The 26,653-nt window shown below is 39.2% G+C and overlaps 1 protein-coding gene across 1 annotated transcript; it reads left to right on the top strand.

The window, feature by feature from the left end:
* Positions 1-547: 547 nt before the first annotated feature.
* Positions 548-25,629, top strand: LOC144649463 (uncharacterized). Its single transcript, XM_078508953.1, is given in 7 exon segments — positions 548-917; positions 5,761-6,659; positions 6,662-7,117; positions 19,725-19,776; positions 20,844-20,996; positions 23,452-24,750; positions 24,841-25,629. Coding segments are annotated over 6 exon segments (2,079 nt in total). The 5' UTR covers positions 548-646; the 3' UTR covers positions 23,700-24,750; positions 24,841-25,629.
* The last annotated feature ends 1,024 nt before the right edge of the window (positions 25,630-26,653 follow it).

Raw genomic sequence — 26,653 nt, forward strand, 5'->3', positions numbered from 1 at the left:
AGCAGCTAACAGCTTGAGCAATAGGAAGATTACACTAATATCCACAGCAACCTCTCTATATCTCAGATATCTACCTCCTCTCCTCCTCCTCCTTCACCTCTGAACAGCAACATCACAAAACTGAATAGCCCTGTAAAAGGCACAAACAACGGCGCCTGTAGGGTCATTTCTAGTGACATAACTTTAATACAACCTACCTTTTTCAATACTCGGTATGATCAGTATGACCCTTCACACGCCTTGTGCGTCACAGATGTGATGTTTATTTCAGTCACGGCACATGATTTTGGCGCGAAATACTATGTGTTCAGGGGATTTGCAGTTTGCTTTGCGATGAGTACAAATAAACAGGCGTCAAAAGAAAAATAATTGCTTCAGACAGGTCAGTGACTGCACGGTTAAATGTTTTCTCGTTGAACAAGCCCCACGAAGTCTTTAAAACGCATTGTAGTGCCCGTTCGTCCGTTGAAAGAAAGATGATCTTCTCGACTCCTTGAAAATCCTTCAAGCGTTCGGCGTCCAGGCGTGGTTACAAAGCACGAAAAAGCAACGGCCTTTGTTCGATAGAAGCTAATGGTGGACATCTTTGATAGCAGTCGAAACAGCTAGATCAGCCGGTGTCCAAAACTCAAATTTATTGTGCAAGATGGCCCGGAAAATGTGCACACCCTTCTGCGACAGGAAAAAGGACTGTCCGAAGCACCACGATCTTCTGCTAGCCGTGATAGCGTGCACGGACATGAGAGATAAACGCGGGAATATGCAAGAGTTTGAAGATACAGTGCAAAGTTTTCTAAAGAAAGGCTGGAAGCGTGACGAAGAAATCCCTGATCCTGTCAAGAACTACCGCTTTCCTCTTCTGCACTGGGCAGGAGTGCTGGGAAAGTGCAGAGCCATGGAATGGATGATTAAGAACGGTAGGTGCCGAGCTTACCGTAATTGGTGTTATTTTATTTTCATTTTATTAACAAGCCATAGTTGCAGCTAAGCTTAACTATGGTGTGGCTGTGATGTTCTTTTGGTGAACATAACAGTTTTCCTGTGCCCCTTTATACATCATTCTATCTTTGATCCTTTTGTTAAGGTTGAAATGTATTTTCTGTGTATATTAAAATGAGATTAATCTCTCATCTATTCATCCATGGGAAAGATAGAACTCATAGAAATGTCCTGGCTACCAATGTGTGGCTTCATTTAGTAGGGAATAACTGTGGCAGGGGCGTAGCCAACTTTCTGAAGAGTTGTAGGCCTGGCCGCTTTAGGGGGAGGAGGGGGGGGGGGGGGGGGGGGGGGGGGGGATTTTAAATTTTTAATGTGGCTTGGCGGCTATGTGGTTACATTCCCATGGGGCTACGCGGCTGTGGGCTATGTGGCTACGCAGCTGTACCGCTATGTGGCTATTAAAGTGGCTACGCTGCTATTGAAGAACAAGGTATATTCACGTGAAGCCTGCTTGTTTCAGCTCATGGATTAAAGAACAAGGTATATTTATTCCCCCGTAGTCGCATAACAGCGTAGCCATATAGCCATGCATGCAGTCAGGGTCCTCTCTTCCCATACAGAGGACCATGGAAACAAGGTTAGTAGCCAGGTTGCCGCATAGCCACTGTTTTAGAGGTAAAGCTTCGGAGTAGCAAGGTATTCTGTAGTCAAGTCCTCAGCTGGTAGAGCATCACACTGGCATTGCAGAGGTCACAGGTTTATGAGGTCACATCATTTGAGCCCAGTAACTAGCTGGCTCAGTAATCGGACAAATTTTGTCGTCTGTTCATTTGAGAAATTTCAGTCCATTCAACCGGATAAAGTTTAAGAAACAAAACCAATTTTGCGGCCCAAAAAGTTGTATCGTTTGCCACAGAGCTTTGTCAACTGAACTTTTCTAAAAAAGATCATTCCGATAACTGGAAATACATTATTACAAGGCAAAATTATGCCATATTGACTGTCCTTTTGCAAAAGCTTCCTGTTGCCAGGGCTGGAGTGTTCAAATGGGAACATTTTCATTTAGAGATCTTTGTTGTAGAAGCCAAGATCTCAGTCAACCTTATTCCCAGGGTCTCTCTCCCCCCACCCCCCAGAGCGAGAGAAGGGAGACCTTGGTTGGGTCTGGTCACATACCTCCTCGACAATTGAGAACATTAGGGAGGGGTCCTCTAATGTCAAGTAATTTGTCGAGTTGTCCTTTGTCGAATTCAAAGCAAGGCTATCGCATGCAATGGGACCACCATAACATAAACACACTTTAAAGAGCAGCCTTCGGGCTGCCAGTACTAGTGTTTATTCCAATGTCAATCTAAACATTAAACCAGTGATTTGTCTTGAGGCAAATTACCATCGCCAAGACATTGTTGCCGTGTACTGGTGAGATACGGAAAGTTAACTGTATTCCAACTTCTTCCTTTGCTTTTCCTCAACAAAATCAACTGTGAAAGTTGATCAGTGCCATCTCATCCCATCTATAATTATTGTTGTTTCTCCTCTGAATGCGCTAATCAACCAGACATGTCTGTTCCGCCTCAAGGGTACATACCACACATGTGAGATACATTTGGATAGTTTGAAATAATTGAACAGTACTATTAAACATCCAGACCCAGCATCAAAGCAAATATTAAATGCAAGTAATCAACATTTCATGGGGTATTTCAGACCTTGTCGTTTCAGAGTGAATATTTTGGAGAGTATAAATATCTCCAAAATAAATTAAGCCAAATCAAACCACACTAGCGAACCATGTGGCAGATTACAGAGCCAAGGTGTTAAACCAAGTCTTACAGCTCTATATAAGTTTTACTGCGTATAGTGCCAATGAGAAACAAGTAAGAAGCAAAAACATTTAAAGAACAAATTTAATACAAGTAGAATACAAAATAAACAAAATGTCACGATCGTAGGAGTTGTGTCAGCCTGTCACCCCCATGTTACAATGAAAATATTTGAGGTGTCACTGTTTTGTCAACAGCATAAAACAGTGTAATAATGAGCGGAGTACTGTTGTGTGCATAGAAGATTAATTACTGGGACGTTTGATATATAATTTCTGTTGCTAGCTACAGTAACTTTTCATTCGGGGATTGAATGGTCTTGTAACTGTTGTTCATCAGCAGCGGCCACGAAACTCAGAGCCCGACAACACACTCTATCATCCTTCATGCTATTTAGAGTTTAGAATGCAGACAGTGAGACATCAATACTCCTTTTCAGGTGGGGGGCAGGGGGCGAATCCCCGCCCCCGACCCCCCGCCCCGCCCCTTTCCGAGCGCCCCGAGGCCACCAGCAAAAAAGAAATGTTACGAAATTTCACTCGCCCCCGGTTCCCGCCACCAGGAATCCCGCCCCGCCCCCCCCCCGCCCCGCCCCTTCTCCCGGGCCCCGCCCCTGTCCCCCTCCACCTTTTCACCCTTTTGCCCCTTTCAAAGTAGCTTTGCCTTTAAGCGATCATGGTCCTGAATGCCTTCAAATTATTTAACGGTTTTGTGAGGAAAATACCCTTTATACACAACTTCCGCTGTGATGAGCAATTCCTAATTTGCCTTCCTGAAGACAAAGAAGTTTTAGCTGAACCACACAACCTACAGCAACTTGGATGTCAGCTATCAGACAATGTATAGATTTTTTTGGCGTTTGGAATAGCTTACCACTGGGCATTATTGTACTGCAACATATTGGAAGCTCCTGAAGCATGCAATATTTTGGTGGCAACACTTTCCGCTCTCCTGTAGGCTCAGTATAGACAAAATTCCTACTTGGCTTCCCCTTGTTCCAACGATTTTATTGTCATTTGCCAGATTCTGGATGACATGTGGCCAGACTCAACCAGGGTCTCTCGCTCTGGGGGTGGGGAGAGAGAGACCCTGAGAACGAAGTTCGATCTCGGTAAATGGGCTGACCAACCTTCTCATATGAAGACATAGAAATTTTTACAAATGAAATAGGATTAAGGTGGGATCTCAGTATCCCGGCTCAGCCCAGTCAACTGGGCTCAAATGAAGAGGCCCTAAGTTGTCTTGGCCATATAACTGCACTATACTATATTTACAAGGGACCAATCATTTTATAGAAGGGGAAGGGCTGGTGCAAATAAGGGGATCAATGATTTTTATGCAGAGAAAAGAGGGGGGGGGGACATAAATTTATGCTTTATATTAGGGAGCTTAACAGAGTGGGCAAAGGGGAGGGGGAGGATAGGAAAATTTTAATATGGCCTCCCTCATTTGAACCAGCACTCCCACTCTAAATAAAGTCCTGACCCTTAGTTTAAGGTCATTCTCCTGAATTACATTGGGCATCGTCACACATGATCTCATGTGTGATTAGTCTGCACCGATTAAAAATGGTGGCTCTCTTTTTTTTATGCACCAGAGAGGTAAATCGTCATTTTCTTGTAAATATAAGGGTGCGTTTCTTTGGGAAAATCTAAATTTGGATTTTTGGGTTTTTTCAAAGAAAGAAAATTTTTAATGAAAAAAATATAAAAAAATTTTTTTTTTTTAAATTTTTTTTTGGAGAGAGAGTTAATGAGTATGATAATCTATCATTTTTTCCCTTGTTCCAAACTGAGCAATAAAGTCTGTCTGCGCAACGGCTCCCAAAAGCTTGTTCCGATATCCTGCAGGTTTGCAAGGATCTGTATATTCATTTTTGATTGGCTAGTTTCATATTGCTATCATTACTCTCTAACATGCTTTTGTTTTGCGGTCATGCCACATGCAGACAGTCTTTCTTTGTTTTCCCATGCAAACATAATGTCGGAATTTTCTGAAGATAGTTTGCAAAGAGTGTTTCAAGTACCCTGCGCAACAGTCAATTCCTCTGCAAGCACACAAGGCAAGAGAAGGAAACTACTTTTGAACGAGTGCACCTTGACTGCTACACAGACTTTGTTCAAAGCTGTAAAAAGAGCAGTTTGAAATTGATCATCTCCAAAATAAACAGGAAACGAGCTGCAGGAATTTCTTGGAGGTCACATTCGTGAATCTTTGATTTTCCAGTACCTCCGATTGATAATAACAATAATGTCTTTTAATACTTATCCTGGAAAATAAAATCTGTCTGCATTATAAAAAAGCTGTCAAATTAGAAATAAAATTCTTAGATTAAACTCTATTACAGCAGATGTGATTGTCATTTTTTCTTCGCAACACAGTATCCGGCTGCAGTTATGCTAGCTTTTGATCGATTGCAGTTTAGATTTCTGACTCTCGATTTAGGCGAGTACATCAAACTGTTTTCATCCCGTCTTTTGAAATAAATTAATTTTTAGCTTAGCATGTTTTGCATGACCAGTTTTGAGTTTGATTTTGTCCAATGGCAAAGCGCGTTTGAAAGTAATATGAAACAAGCCAGTCAGAAGTGAATACACAGATCCTTGCAAACCTGTGGGATATCGGAACAAGCTTTTGGGCGCCTTTGCGCAGACAGACTGTACCAGGGTTTAGTTTCTCTGCAACGCAGGCCACTGCTGATATGCCAGCCTAAAAAGAAAAATTGAAATCTGGGGGAAACCCAATTTTGTGTTAAGGTTCATTGTCTCCACCTCACATTCATAGTAAAAAAATAGAGCACTGCTGATTCAGCCAAAAAAACAAAACATCAAATAGCTAACACATTTGTCCTGGAATTCATCCAAACTGGCCAAAATAAGTATGAGTTGGTGACCCGTATGAGAGAGCAGGAGATTCAGGGAGATGTATCCAGGAGACTCCAGCTAAGCTGTGGACTGAAAGGCTTAATAATAATGTGTATTTTATAACTTTTCAGGTTTTAGCACCACTGTTCGCTCCTCTGACACTCAAGAAACTGCTCTGCATAGATGTATTCTCTGTTTACACTATGCTAATATACGACGTCTCTATGAGAAGATTAGGCAGATGATAAACATGCTGAAAGATTGTCTTTCACTACAAGACAAGGCCTTGCAAACCCCAATTCATTCAGCAGCCACCAAGCTTATAACGGGCATCAAGTCTGAATACTATGAGTATTGCTTAGAGCAGATGGTGGCGAAGGCATTGGAAATACCTGGAAAGACCACAGAAATATTGAATGCTCAAGATCAACATGGCAACACAGCACTACATTATCTTGCACAAAATGAACTTGGGTTTGTTGCCCTCCGTGCCATTGTTGATGCTGGCGGAGATGTGTCAATAAGAAATAAAAAGAAATTGTCTCCCCTGGATGTTGCGATGAATAATGGCTCCAGGCGCATTATTAAAATCCTGTCAACTGCTGAGAAAAACTCTCGCCATTCTTCGCGTTATGACAGCAGTGTTTACACCACTGATAGTCCTCCTGAGTCGCCAGTGACCGAAGAGGTTGTTGAGTCTTCCAAGGATGAGCCATCCCTTATTGACCACCCTTACAGTCTTCCAAAGGACAGTTCTTCAAACAACGCAGACACCCCAGCCCTAGACTGCACAGAGGAATGTTCCTTTGATACCAATTCTAGTGAAGAATTAGAAGCTTCTGGTGTCACAGAAGATGAGTCGCCCCCTGACACTTCTGCCGAGGTTCATTCAGATATACCAAATGATGCCCCTTCTAATGACCTGGACAAAGGCCATTCTAGTGCTGTGGATGATTCCTCCTCTGGTGCTCCAAATTATCCTCCTACTGATGTCATAGATGATACCCTCTGGTGTCGCAGATAATGCCCCTCTGGGTTGGTTCCCCATCTGGTGTTGCAGATAATGCCCCATCTGGTGTCACAGATAATGCCCCTTCTGGTGTCACAGATAATGCCCCTTCTAGTGCTACAGATGATGCTCCTTGTGACACAGAAAATGCCTCTTGTGATGTCAGAGATGATTCCTCTTCTGACGCCACAGATAATACCCCTTCTGGTGTCACAGATAATACCCATTCTGCTACCACAAATGATGCCCCTTCTGGTAGTTCTAATTCTGACACCACCGAGGTCGAGAACACCGCACCAGCACCAGCTGCTTGTGATGAACTGGTGTGTGAGGAAACGGATAGCGGAGACGAAATGCCTTCTGACAATGAAGATGAAGTTGTTCCTGCAGCATGTGGTTGTAACGCAAAAGGAGTTCAGACACCGATGATCGACCCTTATTCCTGCATTGTCAACATAAAACAAGAGATAATATCTTCAGTAAGTGTATTTTATTTCTTTGTTTTCTACAAATGCCCATACAATAAAGAAAATTGGAAGGTGATTATGGCTTAATAGCAAATGAAACATTAAATTGGATCCTGGAGGTGGTAGATTTAAGCCTATCTGTCCTGGACAACTGGAGGGCAGTTTTTTTGAGCCCTACTGGTATACATATGAATATTATTCCAGTCTATGGCATATACAGGTTTGTTGTACTGCTTGTGAAGACCAGTCAAGTTCCTGGATTTGACCAGCTCTTCAATTTATGGCATTTTCATGGTAAATTAGCACAATTGAGTTAACCCATATTGTGTTTTAATCCAGTTTTAAGTAGCATATCGAACGCAAGAGACAGTGTTTCATCAGGATATCCAAACACTGAGAAGGGAGTTTAAAATACGACATGCAGCGGAGTATTTTTGATAAAATTCGAGGTGTTTGATAGCCAATGAAACACTGTCTCGATAGTTTGATATATTTTCTCAATCGAAACAAAGACTACTGAGTAAATGGAGAAAAAAATTGTGAAAATCGATGCTTATTAAGACCGGGTATCCAAACCTCCTCACGGTTATGATTTTCTTTGTGTTAACTTGATGAATTATTAATAAGTTAGAGAAGTGCACCTCCATCATCAGAGGTGCCCTGGTTTGTATTAATAAGTCTCCTCCAGAATTCCAGTTCAAACAGTTTGCCAGCTCTGCATGTGATCAGGGCAGCACAAGTGATTGGAATATGGTACTTGTTTTGTAAAACACATTTGAAGGAAGGCATTTTCTGGGTTTGGGGTGGGAGCTGATAATATAAATGTATTGGTAAAATTGTTTCAGTATTGGTAACTACAGTCGAACCTTGATTAAGCAGCTACCTTCAAGGAAAATGTTAGCTGGCCGCCTAATAGGAGTTTACCAGAAATTAGCATAAGGGGTGTTAGGAACATCACTTTGTTGCCAGGAAATCAAAAGATCATCACTTAGCTTAGTGACAATGGAATCATGCCAAGAGGATAATAAGCATGTGTTTGAATGTTTTTATCAGTCGTCTCTTCTTATTATGGACTCCAATCTGTCATCGGCTTGTTTGAAACAAGGCCAAACTAAATTTTTTAAATTTTTGGTGGTGGCTTATACAGGTAAAATCAACAGACAAATCCTCACTGGGAGGGCCGAAAGATGGCCACAGCCACTTAACAGAGGTGGCCACTGTACTGACAATTTTTTGGGGACTTTGACAACTGGCTGCTTAATAGGGGGTGGCCGCTTCATGTGTGGCAGCTTAATAAGGGATATTGACTCTATCTATTGACTTGTTTGACCATCTAAAAGAAAAGGATTATACTTACAGTATCATCATAAATGGATTACTGATAAATTCACCTGCCTCATTTTTTTATGGGATTTGAATGCCAACCACTTTCATCACTTTTGTTAGTGCAACTAAATTAGCCAATGAAAGACAAAGCTGGTTTTTGAAACTTTAGAATTATTTGCACATACCGTGAAAGATCTAATAAATGCCTGGGGCGTCTATTAAGTTAAAGATATGAGGCGTTTATTTCACTTTAACTGTAACCATGCAACAAAACAAAAAAGACGTGTTATTTGCTCGTGGAGAAAGATAGAAAACAGAGTTTGAGAGGCGAAGACTAATCTATTCTGTGCTAATGCAAAGCCTGGATGTCGTTCATAGTTCTATATTGATGACTTTATGTCCAAGTCAAGCAAGAAACTATTTAAATCACACGATTTTACTCTATGGAGCGTTTCCTTGGTTTTTGAGGCAATTCTTGGAGGGGGCGTCTATTAGACACAGGGCGTTTATTAGAAGGGGCGTCTAATACAAACTAAACACCTCAGAGGGGGCGTTTATAAGATAGGAGTTGTTTATTTGAGAGTGGGCATTTATTAGATCATTTACCGTACTCATGGTATTCAAAACAGTTAAAGAAAAGTAAAGAATGACCCTAAGGTTCTGCATTCAGTGCATTGGACACAACCTGGCAGAAGGAAACCTAGTCAGCCAAAAACCACCTGGCACCAAACTGTCATGGTCAAGCTTAGTGAGGTAAAGCTCACATGGGGCAAAGCACAACGAGCAGCACAAAATAGGGCTAGATGGAGAGATATTGTTGTTGCCAAATGCCTTAAAGGAGAAGAAGAGGAGAAAGCAAGTAAGAAGAATGGACAAACATTCTGGATGTGTGCAACAGCCGACTTGGTGGCAAAGACCCTGACATGCACACTGGCGGTGCAAACATAGACCCCATTGAGACTCATTACCACTCTTTCAACCTCACCTGGTAGTCATAACTGGCACACACTGTTTCATCTCCATGTTGCCCTATTCAACAGAACTGCTACACAATTCCTGCACAAGTTGCTCATGCTCCTTTGCATAAACCTTTTTTCAGCTCAGCTAATGTCACATTATCACAGATAATGCTCTGAGGCATGACCTCGAAAGCACTGGCCATACTACACTGTGGATTGTTGAGCTGTACCTCAGGTACTCTCCCAGGTTGTGGACTCTCTCAGTCTTTGTTTTTTGTACTTCTCAGCTCAGTTCCTGTAATTATCACTTTATCTTTTGGCACTGATATTAATGGATCTCTTCAGTTTCTTCATGATTTGGCCTTATGTACATGAAAGTGATGGTTGTACATGACATTGCAATGTTGTTCTCTTGGAGGGTAATCTTTGGTACAGTATCTCCTCAAGAGAGGCTTATTATTAGTGAATTACATTCAATTTCTTGATTTTCTGATTTCCCTAAAACGGTGGAAACCGGTCTGGATCCGCGCCTGCTTCTGATCCCCCAGGTGGGGCGGCGATTACTTCTTATAGTGGACTGTATGGCCCAAGGCTCTGCCCAGAAGGGGTACCTTTTTCAGGCTCTAAATATATAAAAGGGAAGGAATTTCAGGATTTGGAGTGTTCAAAAGGGTATGGGAAACTGTCATTTAGGTATTTAAAAGGGACTAGTTTCAAGATATTTCAAATGGATCCAACAAATGGTAGTTTCATTTACGTATTTCAAGGGGTTATGCTAGTGAAAAAATGAAAAAGAGATGTACCTCGGTAGTAACCTTTCTGAAGGTATGTGAAAGGGGTACCATCATCTATTAATGGTAATTTAAGGTTTACCTATTCTGTCAAAAACGGTACATGAAAGGGTAAGGGTTTGGACCTCGGAGTGGTGCCTCCCCATATAAATTTTTTTGAGTACCCCCCCAGGTAACCTCCCCCCAGGTGATCACAGATTCGCATTTATCTCATTCTTACTTTGGTAAGTCATCATCAGTTCCTCCCAGGACAGCTTTAGACAATTTTATGTCTTATGTATCCACTTTTTGTGAACTTTGCCATTCCATGTTCACCCATCTCCTCTTTCTATTTCTCCTCTGGCTGTTCTGCATTTGTTATCCTAGGCTGCCTTTTTTTCTTTTTTACCAACTGGACACCAAGCAGTTGTGAGTGAAATGGGTGTGTGACAAATTCTCTTTCAGCATGGTACAAGATGTCCTTGTTTGCTTCTTCATGTCTTCATGCCAGTGGTAGATAGAATATTTCATGATGCAGGCACATTTTTGTTGGCTGGGACACCTTAAATTCATGCAGGGTTGTGGAGAGCCACTCAATATCAAAAGTGGTCATCTTGCAAGACAATCAAAGCTAAATACACAATGGTGAAGTGGTAATAGGAAATGATATAAAAAAAATTTAAGGTGGCTCGATCGGATTTTTGAGTGACGATACCTTTCAACTTTGAGCAACTTGTATGTCACCGTGAACAATCTGACTGAAAATCAATCAATATAGCTGTACTAAAGAAAGATGAAAGTTTCGAATGAGATAAGTTTCGTCGAAATCGGAGTAACCATAGCAACATAATGACGTCACCACCCATTTTACATGAGACCGATTTTCTTGTAATAGAGGGATAATTTTGAAAAAAGGCCTCTAGATCTTGGACTTGACATAGTTTCCTCAAGGTCTGCGAAATTTGAAGAATTTCTATGAGAGCGTTTTCGAGAAAATTTTGGATGAAGTTTTCAGGTGCTAAAATACAGCAAAAACAAAGCAGTCTTAATACATTATTGAGAAAACGTTCACAAGGCCCGATCAAGTAACATTTTGGCCTTAAGTGAATCTTGTACTATCCAATTACCTTGGGAGAAAATCTCAGAGAAATCGTTTCATTTGATTTCTTGAAACATCGGCTTGAATATGAACTGGTATGAAGTGTTATTTCGCTCTTTTATCGAAAAAGGGCCTTCGCTTACTAAAATGATCGCAAAATAAAAAGCGCTCGATAGAATTTTTTTAAACTTGGCAGTCAAAAAGAAGAATAAGTTTGTAATGAAATGTCTGATTTTCAAAATAATTGAAACATTTTAAGGCAGTTAATTCAAAGCCTTAATTCAGGTAAACATTGCGCTGTTTTTCACCCTACATCGGATCGTTGCCTCATTATCTGTCTCCATTGTCTCAAGCCGCGTGCATTTGTAAATTCCAGTAGATCATGAATCACTAATTATTTATTACTGGAGATTTTTATGACAATTCTGCCTTGGCTTTGAAACTATTAAGAGACTGAAGATAATACAAGTGCTTTACTAGCCTATTTCTCGTTGTTATTGTATTTTGGCTTGTTAAATTAGCTTGTTTCTGTGCAGTTTTCGGACAACAAGCAGCTGTTATACATATTCAAGATGTGCTGAAATTTACAATTGCACGGGGCACGACACAATAGAGACTTATAATGAGGCAGCGATCCGATGTAGGGTGAAAAACAGCGCAATGTTTACTTGAATTAAGGCTTTAAATTAACTGCCTAAGAATGTTTCAATTATTTTGAAAATCGGACATTTCATTACAAACTTATTCTTCTTTTTGACAACCAAGTTTAAAAAAATTCTATGGAGCGCTTTTTATTTTGCGATCATTTTAGTAAGCGAAGGCCCTTTTTCGATAAAAGAGCGAAATAACACTTCATACCAGTTCATATTCAAGCCGATGTTTCAAGAAATCAAATGAAACGATTTCTCTGAGATTTTCTCCCAAGGTAATTGGATAGTACAAGATTCACTTAAGGCCAAAATGTTACTTGATCGGGCCTTGTGAACGTTTTCTCAATAACGTATTAAGACTGCTTTGTTTTTGTTGTATTTTAGCACCTGAAAACTTCATCCAAAATTTTCTCGAAAACGCTCTCATAGAAATTCTTCAAATTTCGCAGACCTTGAGAAAACTATGTCAAGTCCAAGATCTAGAGGCCTTTTTTCAAAATTATCCCTCTATTACAAGAAAATCGGTCTCATGTAAAATGGGTGGTGACGTCATTTTGTTGCTATGGTTACTCCGATTTTGATAAAACTCATCTCATTCGAAACTTTCATCTTTCTTTAGTACAGCTGTACTGATCGATTTTCAGTCGTATTGTTTACGGTGGCGTACAAGTTGCTAAAAGATGAAAGGTATCGTCACTCAAAAATCCGATCGAGCCACCTTAAGTCCACACTTGAAGTTTGTGGAATCCTCCCATAACTCCAGGGACGGCGGAGCCGGGGGGCTTTAGCCCCCCACTTTTTCTGAAAAAAATAAAGACTTACTCAGAGAAGAGTCTTTTGAGCCCCCCCACTTCAAGTCACTAGTCAGCCCCTCCACCTGGAAAAATGCTCAGCCGTCCCTGAACTCGAAGGGAACAGACTACAGGTTGCCTTGGGTGTCAAAACACCTGGAAAAAGAGGCCTGATATCCTGATACACTTTAGGTTTGAGAGAGATTCACACTTAATTTCAACAACAACAAAAAACAAATGAAAACCAAGCTGCCTCATGGTAAACAATGTACATCCGGCATTGTCTGCTGTGGAAGGAGCTTTATCACTCTCATTCTAAGAGCCTGCTTATCTTTTGGTCAGAACCAAAATGTCTAAGAACATGGATTCTGGCTAAGCATGATTTTTTAAGCATGTGCTAGGTGCTCATTATCCATTGCTAGATAATCAGCTTTGCGTTTAAAATTAATGTTCTTGGGGGCTATGGGGATGTGACACCGGAGTGCCATTTATTCTGTGGGTTAGACTGTCATCACTTTTTAGACAATCATCATGAAGATTGCATACTGCCCATAAATGTTACCTAGTAATTAATTTTTGGTTATTTGAAACAACTCTGTTTTGTCTTGTTCCTCATGACTTAGATTTTACTTATTGGTAATTTTTAATTGTGTAAAAATGTAAGCTTGGATCCTACTTCTGGTCCAATCTCAAAAGCGTGCAAACTTGCTCAATACCTAGTCTCCTTCCATGACCCCTCACAAGACAACTCTTCAGTCTATCAAGGCCTGCACTTTCTAACCTGACGTTACCCCTAGTATTAATTGTGTAATTTTTCGTAAGGGAAAATGTACAAAATGGCGGGGCAACTTGTGGAGGAAGTGGCCACCTCAGGACAGACTATTCTGCACTCGGCTCGAATGTAGTGAGACACCTGATGACATGTCATACCATGTAATACACTCAGTTTACTTTAGCCTATATAACATTCTGGTTAGCCTAAGCTTTCTCAGTCAGCTTTCAAAATAATGATGATGATGATGATGATGATGATGACATTGATACATGAAAAAGTGATTTGTGTTTGGGCATCACCCAGTTCAATCCCAGATCCGCAAACGAAGGCCTGGCACTTGTGCTACAGCAAACAGCCTATGGGACATCCGAAAGGTGGCTGTGGCCACTTAAAAGAGGTGGCTGCTAAATACTGGTTTTATTTGCAGAATTACCCTGCAATATTTTTGAGACTTTGAAAACTAGCTGCGTAATAGGAGGTGGGCACTTAATAATGGGTGGAGGCTTAATAGGAGTTCGACTGTATATAACCGACTGTATATAACATAAGCTAACGTGTATAGGAGCATAAAAAAATAAACAGCACGTGATACATGCACAAGCAATGACGTTTCACAAGGGAGTCTTCAAAAGTAGCTGATAATTTGTGTGTTACATGACTGTTATGTATCCAAATGCGGGGTGAGGAGAATTGGTACAAATACGAATGTTTGGAACAGAAGGGAGTTTGCTAAAAGAATGGGAGTCAGTGTGGAAACAAGGGACTAATGGGGGTACACGAAACACTAACAACTTAGATTTTTTGACATAAGAAGAAATGTCAGTGATACCGTAAACAAGCATAATTTGAGAGGATCTTTTGAAATCCAAATTAATGCAATACGGTAGTTATGAACCCTTTATGGAGTCACAAAGCTGCAAATAATACATTTTCTTCATAGATTTGCTGCAATGGAACAACTAATTTTTTATTTTATTTTACTTTATTTTGTTGCATAATTAAAGTTTTTTTGGACTGCGTTATATAATTTGTGCGTGACATCCGGTTAAGAACTTAATAGCAAGCAAGGTCCATTGTGTCAAGACACCGGCCCATTGTATTAGAATTTAGTGATTTTGTTCAGTAAATGTAACAGAACTCATCAAATAAAATTTGTCTTTCGTTTATACTTTGTACTGTCCCTTTCTAACTGCCCAAGAGCATTTTGCTTTTGTGTGATTGAGTTAAACCTGACTTCTGTTCACGTTATTGATTTGTTGGATGGCGCCACAAAAAACAGAACCCACCGCCTCATGACTCATGACATGAAGCGATGCCATCATGACGTCATTGCTTTAAAAAACCATCCCATTCTTTGTAAGAAAACGCGCGAAACTTGTCGTTTCCAGTCCTCGCCCGTGAACTTCAAGATCAAGATGGCGGACTCACATGCACAGCTTGGACAGCTGGAGTAAGTGATGAATATTCATCAGTTTTAATATTTTGTGCAACGCATTTGATAGGACCGCATTTCTTTACGTTGTACGTTTTTATTCTTGATAGCCATGGTGTTTTTCCTACTAGGCAGATTGCAAGCGTTGTGAAGACTGACCATTGCTACTTGCGACACGGCGAGGCAGTCGTTATAAAAGTAAGCTTCTAATTCCAAAGGTGCCCTTCAAACGTCCGTTGAGATAGCTGTCAGTGTACTTATACGTTTGCACATCCTTCGTTTCGTTTTGCGCACTGAAGATCGAACCCCTTGCTTTACGTGCAACTGCGTTTGATATTCTCTGGAATTCTCCACGTGCGCGACCGTTCGATTGTAAATAGAACTAAAAAGAGCTTATGTCAGCAAAAATGATTCGTTTGCATCTGCTGGTCCACAGATAATTAAACTTACCGTAACATGCTGGTAAATAAGTTTATACTTCTATTGTTCTATTTAGCATAAATATATTATTATCCAAGAGCACTTATTTTTTTCTGGTTATGTTTTTCATAATTACATCTGTCATATTTAATAAGTGAGACCCAAAACTCAACCAGTCATGCACCATGATTGTAAGGAACCATTGATGGTCAGACGGTGACACTGTAAGGGTCTGTTAAACTGTTGTCAATACTGCAAAATACAGGATCTGTGTTAATTTCGATAAAAATAAATATTCATGATTAGGTATAAACACAAGTTGACTAGACAATTCATACAATCAGACTGGTAACAGAGTCTGACATTTGCAGACTGCAGACTGTAGACCTAGAGTTGTGTTAATACCATTAACGTAAACATGCTAATTAGTGCAAGTCCGGCTAACCAGAGTGTTGTTCAGGCTAACTAGAGTGCTATCTAGGCTAACTAAAGTGAAAGTCGGCAAGTTTGCTGTCTACAAATGTCAGACAGCCCGATCAGACTGCTTTTTAGGAGCAGACAGAGGTTGGCATTTTAAACCCGGCGTATCACACCGAAAGAAATCGAACAAATTTTTCATCGAACTCAATCGAACGATTAAATTCGATTTTGTTCGGTCATCGAACGAAATCGGACAACAATTTTTTGTGAGTTCGATTTCCGAACCAAATCGAACGAAATCGAATTAAGCGTTTGATTAAGTTTGCACGGTGCACACCGTATGTGACATGTTTTAACCGTAATTTTATTGTTGTTAGTGACAGAATTATTTCTCCATTTTGACATTAAAAGTATGGAAATAAAGGAAACATAACTTTAGATGGCTGGATCGATTGATGCATTTACCCAGGCATTTATCCCTGTGATCATCAAATGAAGGAAAACTGAACATTTCGCTCGATTCAGATCATATCGTCATACGACGTAAGCCGCTCGCTTTGGTGTCGTTCGACGACCGAACTAAATCGAATGTCATCGGACTTTATCGATCGTTCGATTTGGTTCGATTTGCATTTATTTTTTGTGAGTTCAATTTTGTTCGATGACCCAACAAAATCGAATTTAATCGTTCGATTAAGTTCAATTGAGTTCGAAAACCGAACATTCGATGTGATACGCCTTGTTTAAATGATTAAGGCATAGCTGTCAATCTGTACTGATAAACCTGGAAACCTGGAGACTTTTGTTTAAACCTGGAGGTGCACTAAAACAAGTTTATTATATTGTAAAGTTGTATAAATTTGCCATAAGAATGCCATGATCTACTAGGAAATGCTGGTCAAGAGTGGGAACTGGGAGACTTGGCAGGTCTGTATAGGTGACAAGAAAAGATATATACGCTGTATATACGCTCTGTTAGGAATTGTTCAATTTCAGAAATTATAATTGAAGGGCTCGCTGCAAAAAGGGCTGTAGTGATTTTCCCTTGAAATGAACATTATCGAAACAGCTCCAAATTTTGCATGCAGATTTGTTTATAACACTGTCCTGTGTTTCATTTCGTTGTTCTTTCCTTCGTTTTCGAAAAATAACATATGCAAAAAAAAAAAAAAAGATTTTGTAACTTACATTGTCCACAGTAATCCAGCACTAGACATTTTTCCACGCATCGCGTGTGCAAATCTTGCCTCGAGGCACTTTATTACAGTCGTCCAGGATGTAAAAACAGCTTTTCAGAAAACAAATTTCCTGACTGCCATGTTGTCATATTTAATTTGCTCCCAGGCGGTGGCAGCGAGGGACTGGGACTCGCTATTCTATTGTGACATCTTAAGTCACATGTTAGTAGTTCGAGTACAGAGAACAGAAATGGCGCTTTTTCTTGGGAAAATAAACTACTGGTTTGTTTGAGCGCTAGTGCGTCCGCTTGGCAGTTGAAGGACATCTTTAAGTCTGAAAACCCGTAAGTCCCACAGCATTTCTCGAAGAAATGTGAGATGTTCGGCCTTTGTTTTGTACAATAGTGCTTTTTAGCGCTCAAGAAGTGAACGTTGTCTGACAAAGGCCGGTGGAGCCAAGTGGTAAATAAAGTCTAAAAAAACAGATCTCTTGTCGGGAACTATGTCAGCGTGAGTTTCGCAGTGTCCACTTGAGGGCTGCAGCGACAAAGTTGCCGAGAAGTGAACTGGTTTTAGACTTAAACTTGACGTAGGTCATTTTTAATTATTGCCTGCCAGCCATTTATTGCTTTTATTATTAATTATGTTGTTTTTAAACTAAAATTCTTTAGATGTTTCGCAGGGCACCCTCCCTTGCAAAATTTTTTTCTGTGCCTCATTAAATATTCATCAATCAATCGATTTGTGCGAACGAAAACCTTAGAAGTTTATCTTGTTTTCGCGGGATTTTGTAGATGTGTGATGATGTAAGGAGTGGAGATAGAAGTGAGAGCAAGCCAGCGGCACTTAACTGAAAGCAAAACTAGTATAAAGTGAAAACACCAGCTCGTTAAAATGGGATCCACGGCGAACTTGCCACAGAAGTAAGGTGCTGTAATGGCTGCCAAATAAAGCAAACGTATTCAATCAATCAGTCTATCACAACAATCAATCTTTATTTCACTTTCACCTCAAATTACAGCTAACGCTAACAGATTAAAATAGTCTTGCCTGAAACAAAAAGCAGCTAACCGCAAGCAGACTGCAGTGAAAGCTAGCCGCAAGCAAACTGGCGTGAAAGCTTACTGCACGAAAAGCGCGATCCTTGGGGTTTAGCTTTTTCGTTAGGGTTAAGGGCGCTTAAGGTCGCGGGGGATACCAACAGCATGAATAAATTCGTGAAGGGAAATTTTGCTTGACCTGCACCTTTTAAAACGCTTATTTCTCAGCTGTTATGGGTGCGATTAAGCTCAAATTTTACAGAGACATAAAGAAATGATGAAAGATTGTGAATGTTATCTTTCATTTGGTAGATTGCATTATCGGCGATGTTATAGCCTCGTAAGTGCCAAATTGGGAAAAATATGATTTTGTGGCAGAGTTTGCGGAACGAGTAGGAGACAGCACACTGTGATCTTGTCAAAAACTAATCAGTCAATACCTTTAGAGTGTCATAACAGAAGCGGATTTTTTAATTTAAAGTTTGCCAGCAAGTTATGGCGGTTTGAGTGCGCAAATTTGAATTTAATGTCTTCTACCTCTTTCTAAAAGCGCTCTTTTAAAATTCCGCTTCTGTTATGACACACTACAGTATTCATAGTTTACCTATCTGCAGTGGCAAGTCATGAAGTTCTGTATCCGTGCTGTATTCTCTGCCACGAAATTGTTGGAAAAGTCCAAACTGTGAGATTTCCGAAGGTGTCCTGACCTAAATACGATCATTTTGCCAAGGAGGGATGTAATTATGGTAATTATATCCCACGCTTTTATGGTGAGAACAATACGTTTTTAAAAAGGACACGATTGTTTATGCCGAATATTTTTGTGATTACTCTGAGTTGCAGAAATATTCAAATTTAAATGAAAATAAGCTCAAAGACCTCCTACAATCTATATGAACGTATATCGCTAAGTGTTGTTTTAAATTGGTTAAAATATCAAAGAAACAGGGACTTTTTACAAATCACGCGCACACGCCCATATTTTTGTCCAGTCATAAATATCTCGTAAAGTTGTTGATGTCAGTCGTTGTACTTCGTGCATACGCTTCGAATAAATGCATAATGATGAGCCTAAGATGTCCCCCGTGACCTTAACCCTAAATTTGAAATGAAACCCTAGCGTCAAACCTTAACCCTAACCCTTGGGGTTAGGTTTAAGCTTTTTCGCTAGGCCTGTAATCCCAAAACTTAAGCTGGTTTCATTTTTTCGAGGAACAAAAGGTTTTCTTTGTTTATCGTTTGTGGAAGAAAAGTCCTAAAGAGGCCACCAGCAAAAACCTTGTCTTTTGCATGTTTAATTTTTCGAAAACGAAGGAATGACCAGCGAAATGGAACGTAGGACAATATTTAGCACACGTAAACAAACTCACATGTGAAATTTGGAGTCGTTTTGTCCATGTTCATTTTCGGCCAAAATCACTACCGCCCTTTTTGCGCTGAGCCCTTCAATTATTTTTTTATAAAAATGTGGGATCATGTTTACTATGGGTGGTCGCATCCAACAGTTGATTAATACATTGGTTGATTTTTGGCTGAGTGTTGAATGAAAAATTGGCTGACTTTTGACTGATGTGGGTTGGCTATCGGCGGGTATATCAATCAACATGTTGAACAGGACTACTTATACCGGTAGTAAATATGATCCAAAATGTGTAATATTTTCTTGAGGTTCATGGAGTGGATTTGTTATATTTAAGTTAAAAACTGGTTTGAGTGGTTGTTGACAGTGTTAACAGTAGAAATTGGTTTCTTTGAACAGTGCGAGAAGTGCCGACAAGAATCGATGGGCAGCGAGATCACATCTTCCTCAGGTATAGATCAAAATGGCATTGCACTGTTTTAACAGACTATGCATATTGCTTAATTACTGGGGAACCATTGTTTGTCATATACTTTTAATGTTGTTTTCCTTCTGCTACTGAAACAAACACAGTACCTGCAAGTTGTACAGTCAAATATGGCATAGATTCTTAGTTGTGGGAGACCAGTAGGCTTAAAGGGACTGCGTCACTGATTTGAGCTAAATTTAGGCATGGGAAATGAACTTTAAATTCATTGAAATATAAAAATAACCTCTTTAAACAGTGAAGGACATTTCAATAACACCAAATACAAAAGGATGGTAAAAAGTGACGAAGATTGAAATGGATTGCGATATGGGTTTTTGAAATATTGTTGGGCTGAACAGTTTTAAGAGTTAATCTTGTTAGTATGTAACTTTAAATAATAGTGCCAGGGAGACACATGATTGCAATGAAGCTATGGTTTTGTCATTTAGATCCATAGAAGTTATTTCTTTGCAAACATTAAGTTTCATAGTGGTATTTGCCAAAACTTAATAACATAAACTTAACTCAGCCGTGACACAGTCCCTTTAAGGTTGGCGCATTGTAACCTTGATTGAGTAACCAGGGTTTGAGCTCTGGTTGTATTTCTTGATTGTGTTGTGTCCCTAGGTTGGACACTTAGGCCTGGCTCACACTTACTCTATACATGCAAACAAAATTAAACTGTGTGTGAACCGGCTGAGACAAGCACAAGCACAAGAAAAAGATTTGTTTCCTTTCTTTTGCTTTTGCTTGTGCTTATTTCATGAGTGTGAACCAATGTGAGATAAGCACAAGCACAAGATTTTGCTGTTGACATCACCCTAATCATGCAGTGTTCAACCCTAAATTTCTGAAGCACTGTGTTTGTGTATGACATCTTTTGCTTGTGCTTATCTGAAGTGTGAGTGTCCATGTGGTATTTTTTGTGCTTATCTCACAAGTGCAACCCAGGCCTTAACTTTCACAGTGCCTCTCAGTACCCAGGGAGTAGTAAGGCGTGAGTTGTGACCTAGTCCCTTTTACTCTGCTTTGTGCTCTTATCATTTTAGAGCTGTTTCAAAACGTACCAAACAATGATCTGGCAAGCTCAGTCATTAATCTGTTAAAGGGAGCAGGGCTACTGGGCAACATAACAGAGATTGCAGAGAAAAAAAGATGTGAGGATGAACATCTGCTGACAGACAAGCTGGAAATGGTGAAAGGTAATTATAGTCATTCATAGACCATGGGAAGTTTTGCTTTATTCAGACCTCACAATCTATGTATGAGCAAAACAGGGTTGTCAAAATAAGCTGGCAACTGGCACATTTCACTGGCTATTCCGAATACTGCGCTGGCTACTCCGAATGCTAGTACTGAGCATGATATTGGTGAAAGTGGGACTTATAATAATTATAAGTCCCACTTTCTCCAATATCATTACTGATAGAATTGCTTTGAGGAGAGGCAATTTCAGCTAACTAAGGGCTTCGCATCCTGGACTCCCAACAGGGGTGCTGCCCCTGTACCTCACTTGGGCTCTCTAGGGGTCCCCAGTCCCCCCGCATGATGGGGGCCTCCGGTCCCCAGTGCTGACTACTATCACAATATCTCCTGCTACTTCAAATCATTTCAACAACCCTGGCAAAAGAAAAGTGTTTTTTTATGCAAATCTGTTACTGCTTTCTTATCATACCATTGTAAACTTAGTAAGAGACTACTTACAGTAGCTTATCAGGTCTCTGACTATTATTTCAACTTTGCTTATATGCACTAGCAGGGCTCAAAATAATTTTTGGTTACTGACCGGTCATGTTGAGCGGCCAAATCAATTTTTGCTCGGTCATGTCTCGTTTTTGACCAGTCAAAATATTGAGTATTTACTTTGAAGCAATAGTCTATTTTGCCAAAAATTTCGCCTCATAAGCTAAAACACTCGTTGTAAAAGAGTATAAGGCTTAAGCTTAAATATTTTGATCTCTAAAAGTGTCATTTTATTACCGGTATGTTCGCTTTTTGAATTTCCATTTCTTCTGCATTCTACTCTACATAAAACAAAATGCTCAGTAGCCGTAATTTTATGTTACTCTGCATAGTTTTACATTAGTTAACGACTTACGGGTGGAGGCGATCAGTGTTGTAAGCACTTTACTGGTCTTTACTACCGAACACTAAATAGTAATAGGACATACTGTATGCCCATGCTACAAGTGAGATAACTTTGCCTTTTCTTGGCATGTAGGAAGAAAGGAAACGCCAACGTCTTCATGTCAACTGTGTCCAGTAAAAGGATTCACTTCCTCGACTTTTAGATATCTTTCCTGTATCATGCGATACCAATATCCCATTTCAAGCTAGGGGATAAACAAAATAACCGCCGAGAAAAGTCCACATTCGTCCACAACGCTTAGCAACCAGGCCGTTCAGTAAGGGTGTGCCAGAAGTTTAACATGTCTTTTGTTGCTTTTTCAGGTCTGCTGGAAATCTACTAACAAACCATCTTTTACTTAACTAATTAGCTATAAACATGGTCAGGAAGTTGTGTCAAAACGATGATTGATGCCACGTTCATTGTTGTCTGTTTAGCGTATTTACAGACGTGGATGTTTCCTGTTTTATTTAAGCAAACCGCTAACAAATCCGCAGAGCGTGACCGTCTCATCTGTATTCTACAAATTTGTGACTACAAGCTGCTATGATATTTTAGGATTTTACTATAAAATTTCAAGAAATACTGCGAATAAATTTTTTTGTATCTGTTATTCATTTGACCGGTCAAAATGACCGCCGAACCAAAATCTTGTCCGGACAAATCATCATTTTGGCCGGACATTGTCCGTGGACCGGCCGTTATTTTGAGCCCTGACTAGTGAATACTTTTTTCAATTACAGTTGATTTCAGCTTACTTTGGCCGCCCGCTTTGCGAAATTCGTTGGGAAATTGGAAACTTTGTCGAGAAGTTGCCAATTACGTTGTGAGAAAGTGAATCAAATTGCGAACTTTGATACAAAATTCCCAACTTCAGCCTGAATGAACTTTGCAAGTTTGCTAGTTGGGGAGAAACAAGACATGTTGCTTGAAAGTCGTGGCGATATCTGAACTTGACGATTTTAAAGGAAACAAGGTTGCAGCGGGAATATTTCAGGGATTCTTGCAAAATACTTGTTTGAACAAATATACCAACCTCAATAAAAACCTTACATTGTTTAAACTGGTGCAGATTAAACCATTCTGTAGTAAGGTTATCAAAAAGGGCTTTGCTACGCTAAAACGTTGGAAACAAATGCCATGAAAAAAAAATATAAAAGGTAGAAAATTATGTTAAGTGAGCCGTAAACATGTTGGCGTGACAAAGTTGTCTTCCCTGTTGCGTCACGCCAGCTTCAATTTTCAGTAAAGATGAGTAAACCATCCAGTTTCACTAGCAACGTAATTGGCAGCTTCGGAACAAAGTTTCCAATTTCCCAAGGAACTTCGCAAAGCGGGTGGCCAAAGTAAACTGAAATCAACTGTAAGATAATGTATGGATTTTCTGTTGTCATGGTCTTTCTCATAACTCAGGGCTTAAAAAAATCTCATATATTTGTTCAGAACAAGTAGATTTTTCAGCTTGGCAAGTCATCTGCCAACTAGATCATAAAAACAAATAAACTTAGACCAACATTGTTTCCTCGTAGAAACAAACAATGAACTGGAAAGCAGCGAGAAAGACATTGAAGAGAAAAAGAACAAAATAGAGAAGATGCTGACTGAAGTTGAGGAGTTAAGGAAGCAAGTCAAGAGGAAAACTGAGGAAAGAGAGCAGCTGTTTTGCAAAAGAAAACGTCTAAATGAAGAATGCAACACACTGCAAAAGAAGCTCCACTGTTGCGACAGCTTGTTAAAGGTTGTACCTAAAGTGGATGGAGACCCCTCAAATAGCTAATGAGGTTAAAAGAACAGGAGAAATGTTGTGTCCTACATGTGACTACAAGCAGGTAGATCACTGTATATAGGCCTGTATAATTTTAAGCCCTCTGTTTTGTTTTGGTTTTGCTTTTTGCTGTAACATACCATTCCCATTCATTCATTTTTGTATGTTCTATGATTACATTGAGCAAAAATGCAGGCTAGATTTTAAGGTAACGCCAGTCAACAAAAGCAGCAACCTGTTATCTCTCAAAGGTTCAATTACAGAATATGATGTTCTTGTAGGAATGATTGCAAGCTTTTATAAATATTAAGTGAATTTAATAGCAGGTTTTTAGACTTTTTAATATTCCAATCAGTACTTACGGTAACCATTTTTTTTTTCACAAGAGTGATCAAAATACACTGACAATAAATTGGACAAGTATAGGAAATCTTTATTACAAATGCTTGGACTGATCACACTTAAAGAAGTAATTTATAAATAGGTCTGATCTGTTTACAAGTATATTTATCCCTTGTTTATTCGGGATGTGACTTTGTTTAATACTGCTATCAACAACTGAATTCCATGATTGTAAATGTACTTGACCACATGAGATTTTTACGACAACTAAATCATACCTGCTAACCCCCAGAGTACAAAAATCTGGAGACGTCTAGAAATCTTTGCATTGTAAGGATATCGTTTAAGACAATGTTTGAATACTCTCCGAAAATCAGACTGGGAGATTTGATGAAAAACTTGGAGACTCCCAGGAAAATCTGGAGAGTTGGCAGGTATGATAAATAATGGGGATTATAAAACTATCAACTTTTATCAGTTCAAAATTTCAAAGCCACAAGTAAAGGCACAGTCTATAAAGCTAAGAAGTTTGTGTTGCTGCTCTCCCTTGGCACAGATTTTGAAATGATACGATTAAAATTTAAGTGTATGGTTATCGATACAATGTGTTCTGCATTCAGCCAATCAAATGCGAGTGTTGTGGTAGCAGTATTATTTACATTTTATAATGTAATAGTCATGCAAGCAGATAAGTAGTGAGAAGAAGAAAAGTCATGGCCTTGTCTTAGACAAACATTGTTTCCTTATAGAAACAAACAATGAACTGGAAAGTAGTGAGAAAGAAATTGAAGAGAAAAAGAACAAAATAGAGAAAATGCTTAACCACCAGTTATGGAATTTGTTATTGAAAGAAAAGTATCACAATGACATACACTGTAAGACTGGGAATATAATTATCTTGTTACTGAAAACATTAAAAAAGAGTCTTGAAAAACATAATTTGTTAATCTATTTGCATTTATGCAGGATATGTTTATTCCTCAAGAGGAGATCAGAAATTGTGTATTTATTGAGGTTGTCAATAATTTCAAGCGGCCTTCACGCAACAAACTAAAGTTGGCAAACTCAAGTTGTCAAACAAGTTGGCAAACTGTTGGCGAGAATAGAGACAAGTTCTATTTGTGGCCAAGAGTTGGCCAACTTGTTTGCTGTTGTTACTTCATTCACACACACCAACTTGAGTTTGCCAAGATGAGTTGGCCATTAGTTTGTTGTGTGAAGGGTTTCTGTTATTTTTAGCATAGGCTGTTTTATTTTTACTTCAAGATGTAATGTTTTTCGTATGTGGTAGTTTCACACAGTAACTAGTAAAATGTAAGATATCGTAATGATGTTTATACCTATATATATCATTAATCAAAAAGTATGGCCTGTACAGGTTTTATTCCTTCTGTTACATCAATCTGTACAATAACGGCTATTGCAAGAAATAGAAAACAAGTGTGACATAGCCTCTAGAAAGAAGCTTAAAAATGAAATTCAGGACTGTTGCGTGGTATGACAGGTGGGGACCATGTAGAAGATCCCCTTAGGTAACCTGTGTTGCTCCATAAATGTACAACATGAGTTAAATCGGTTAAAGAAATGCCTTCAATGGTATTTTTTGCTAAAAAAAACCGATGTTAGATTTTTGTAAATGAATAAAATAGTTGGTTTCTGGAGAAACTGTTACACTGCATTGGCAGGCAAGGGAAAAACAAAGTTGTTGATGTTCTTAGCATTACTTCTTCATAACATACCCTAATGTTTGTAAGTTCTACTTAAGACATCTAAATGCAGGCTAGTTCTCACTGATTCCTTTGGTTCATTTCACTACATTTCTCAGTTAGCTGGTGATGTTAACTGGACTTACAATGTGTCTCGTAGTGTTTATCCAAATGTCCCAAAATTAAAAGTTAAGTATTTTTCCTTGATGGAAAATTGATTTTTTTTTATCAAAAGTTCTGTATGTATAGTACATGTATATGTTGTACTAATAATATCCTTTTATACTTACAAGTACAATAACTTGCTTTAGTTTTATAAGTTTTGGTATATAATATTTTATTATTACTGCATATATAGGATGTTGTTTGTGTGCAGGGATGTAGCTAAGAGCCGACTGCCGGCTAATTTCTATTTTCACTTCCTGAAAGAGAGCTTATGACAGGCTGAAATTTCACTAGAAAACAAGACTTTGAGATAATTTTGAGGATATAAAGACCAGAAAAGCAGGCTGGGCTTTTTAACGACCAACTTAGTTTTTTCTTAGCTGCATCCCTGTGTGTGGTAACAATTTCCATTTAATTGTAAAAGTTAACTATGTACATAGCTGCGTTAAGTTGAGTTTTTTAAGTACCTATAATTTAAAGGGGGTGTTATAGGTGAATTTTTTTTAAGACCTTAGTTTCATGCTTTAAAGTGTTTGCAGATCCCACAAACCTTTCAAAATGTGTTAGCAATTGAATTAAAATTATAGAGAAGAAGACATCATAGTGGATTTAAAATAAAAAGGAAAAAATGAAGATTTAAAATAACTATTAGAATACCAAATTACAATGCTATCAGCCCATTGTATTCTAATTTAGTGTGTATACTTACCTCTTTTTCACACTAGAGTCCTTCCTGAAATTTTATCTCCTGGT

The sequence above is a fragment of the Oculina patagonica genome, chromosome 4 (assembly GCF_052425735.1).
Source record: "Oculina patagonica isolate OP01 chromosome 4, crgOcupat, whole genome shotgun sequence".
NCBI classification, from domain to species: domain Eukaryota; kingdom Metazoa; phylum Cnidaria; class Anthozoa; order Scleractinia; family Oculinidae; genus Oculina; species Oculina patagonica.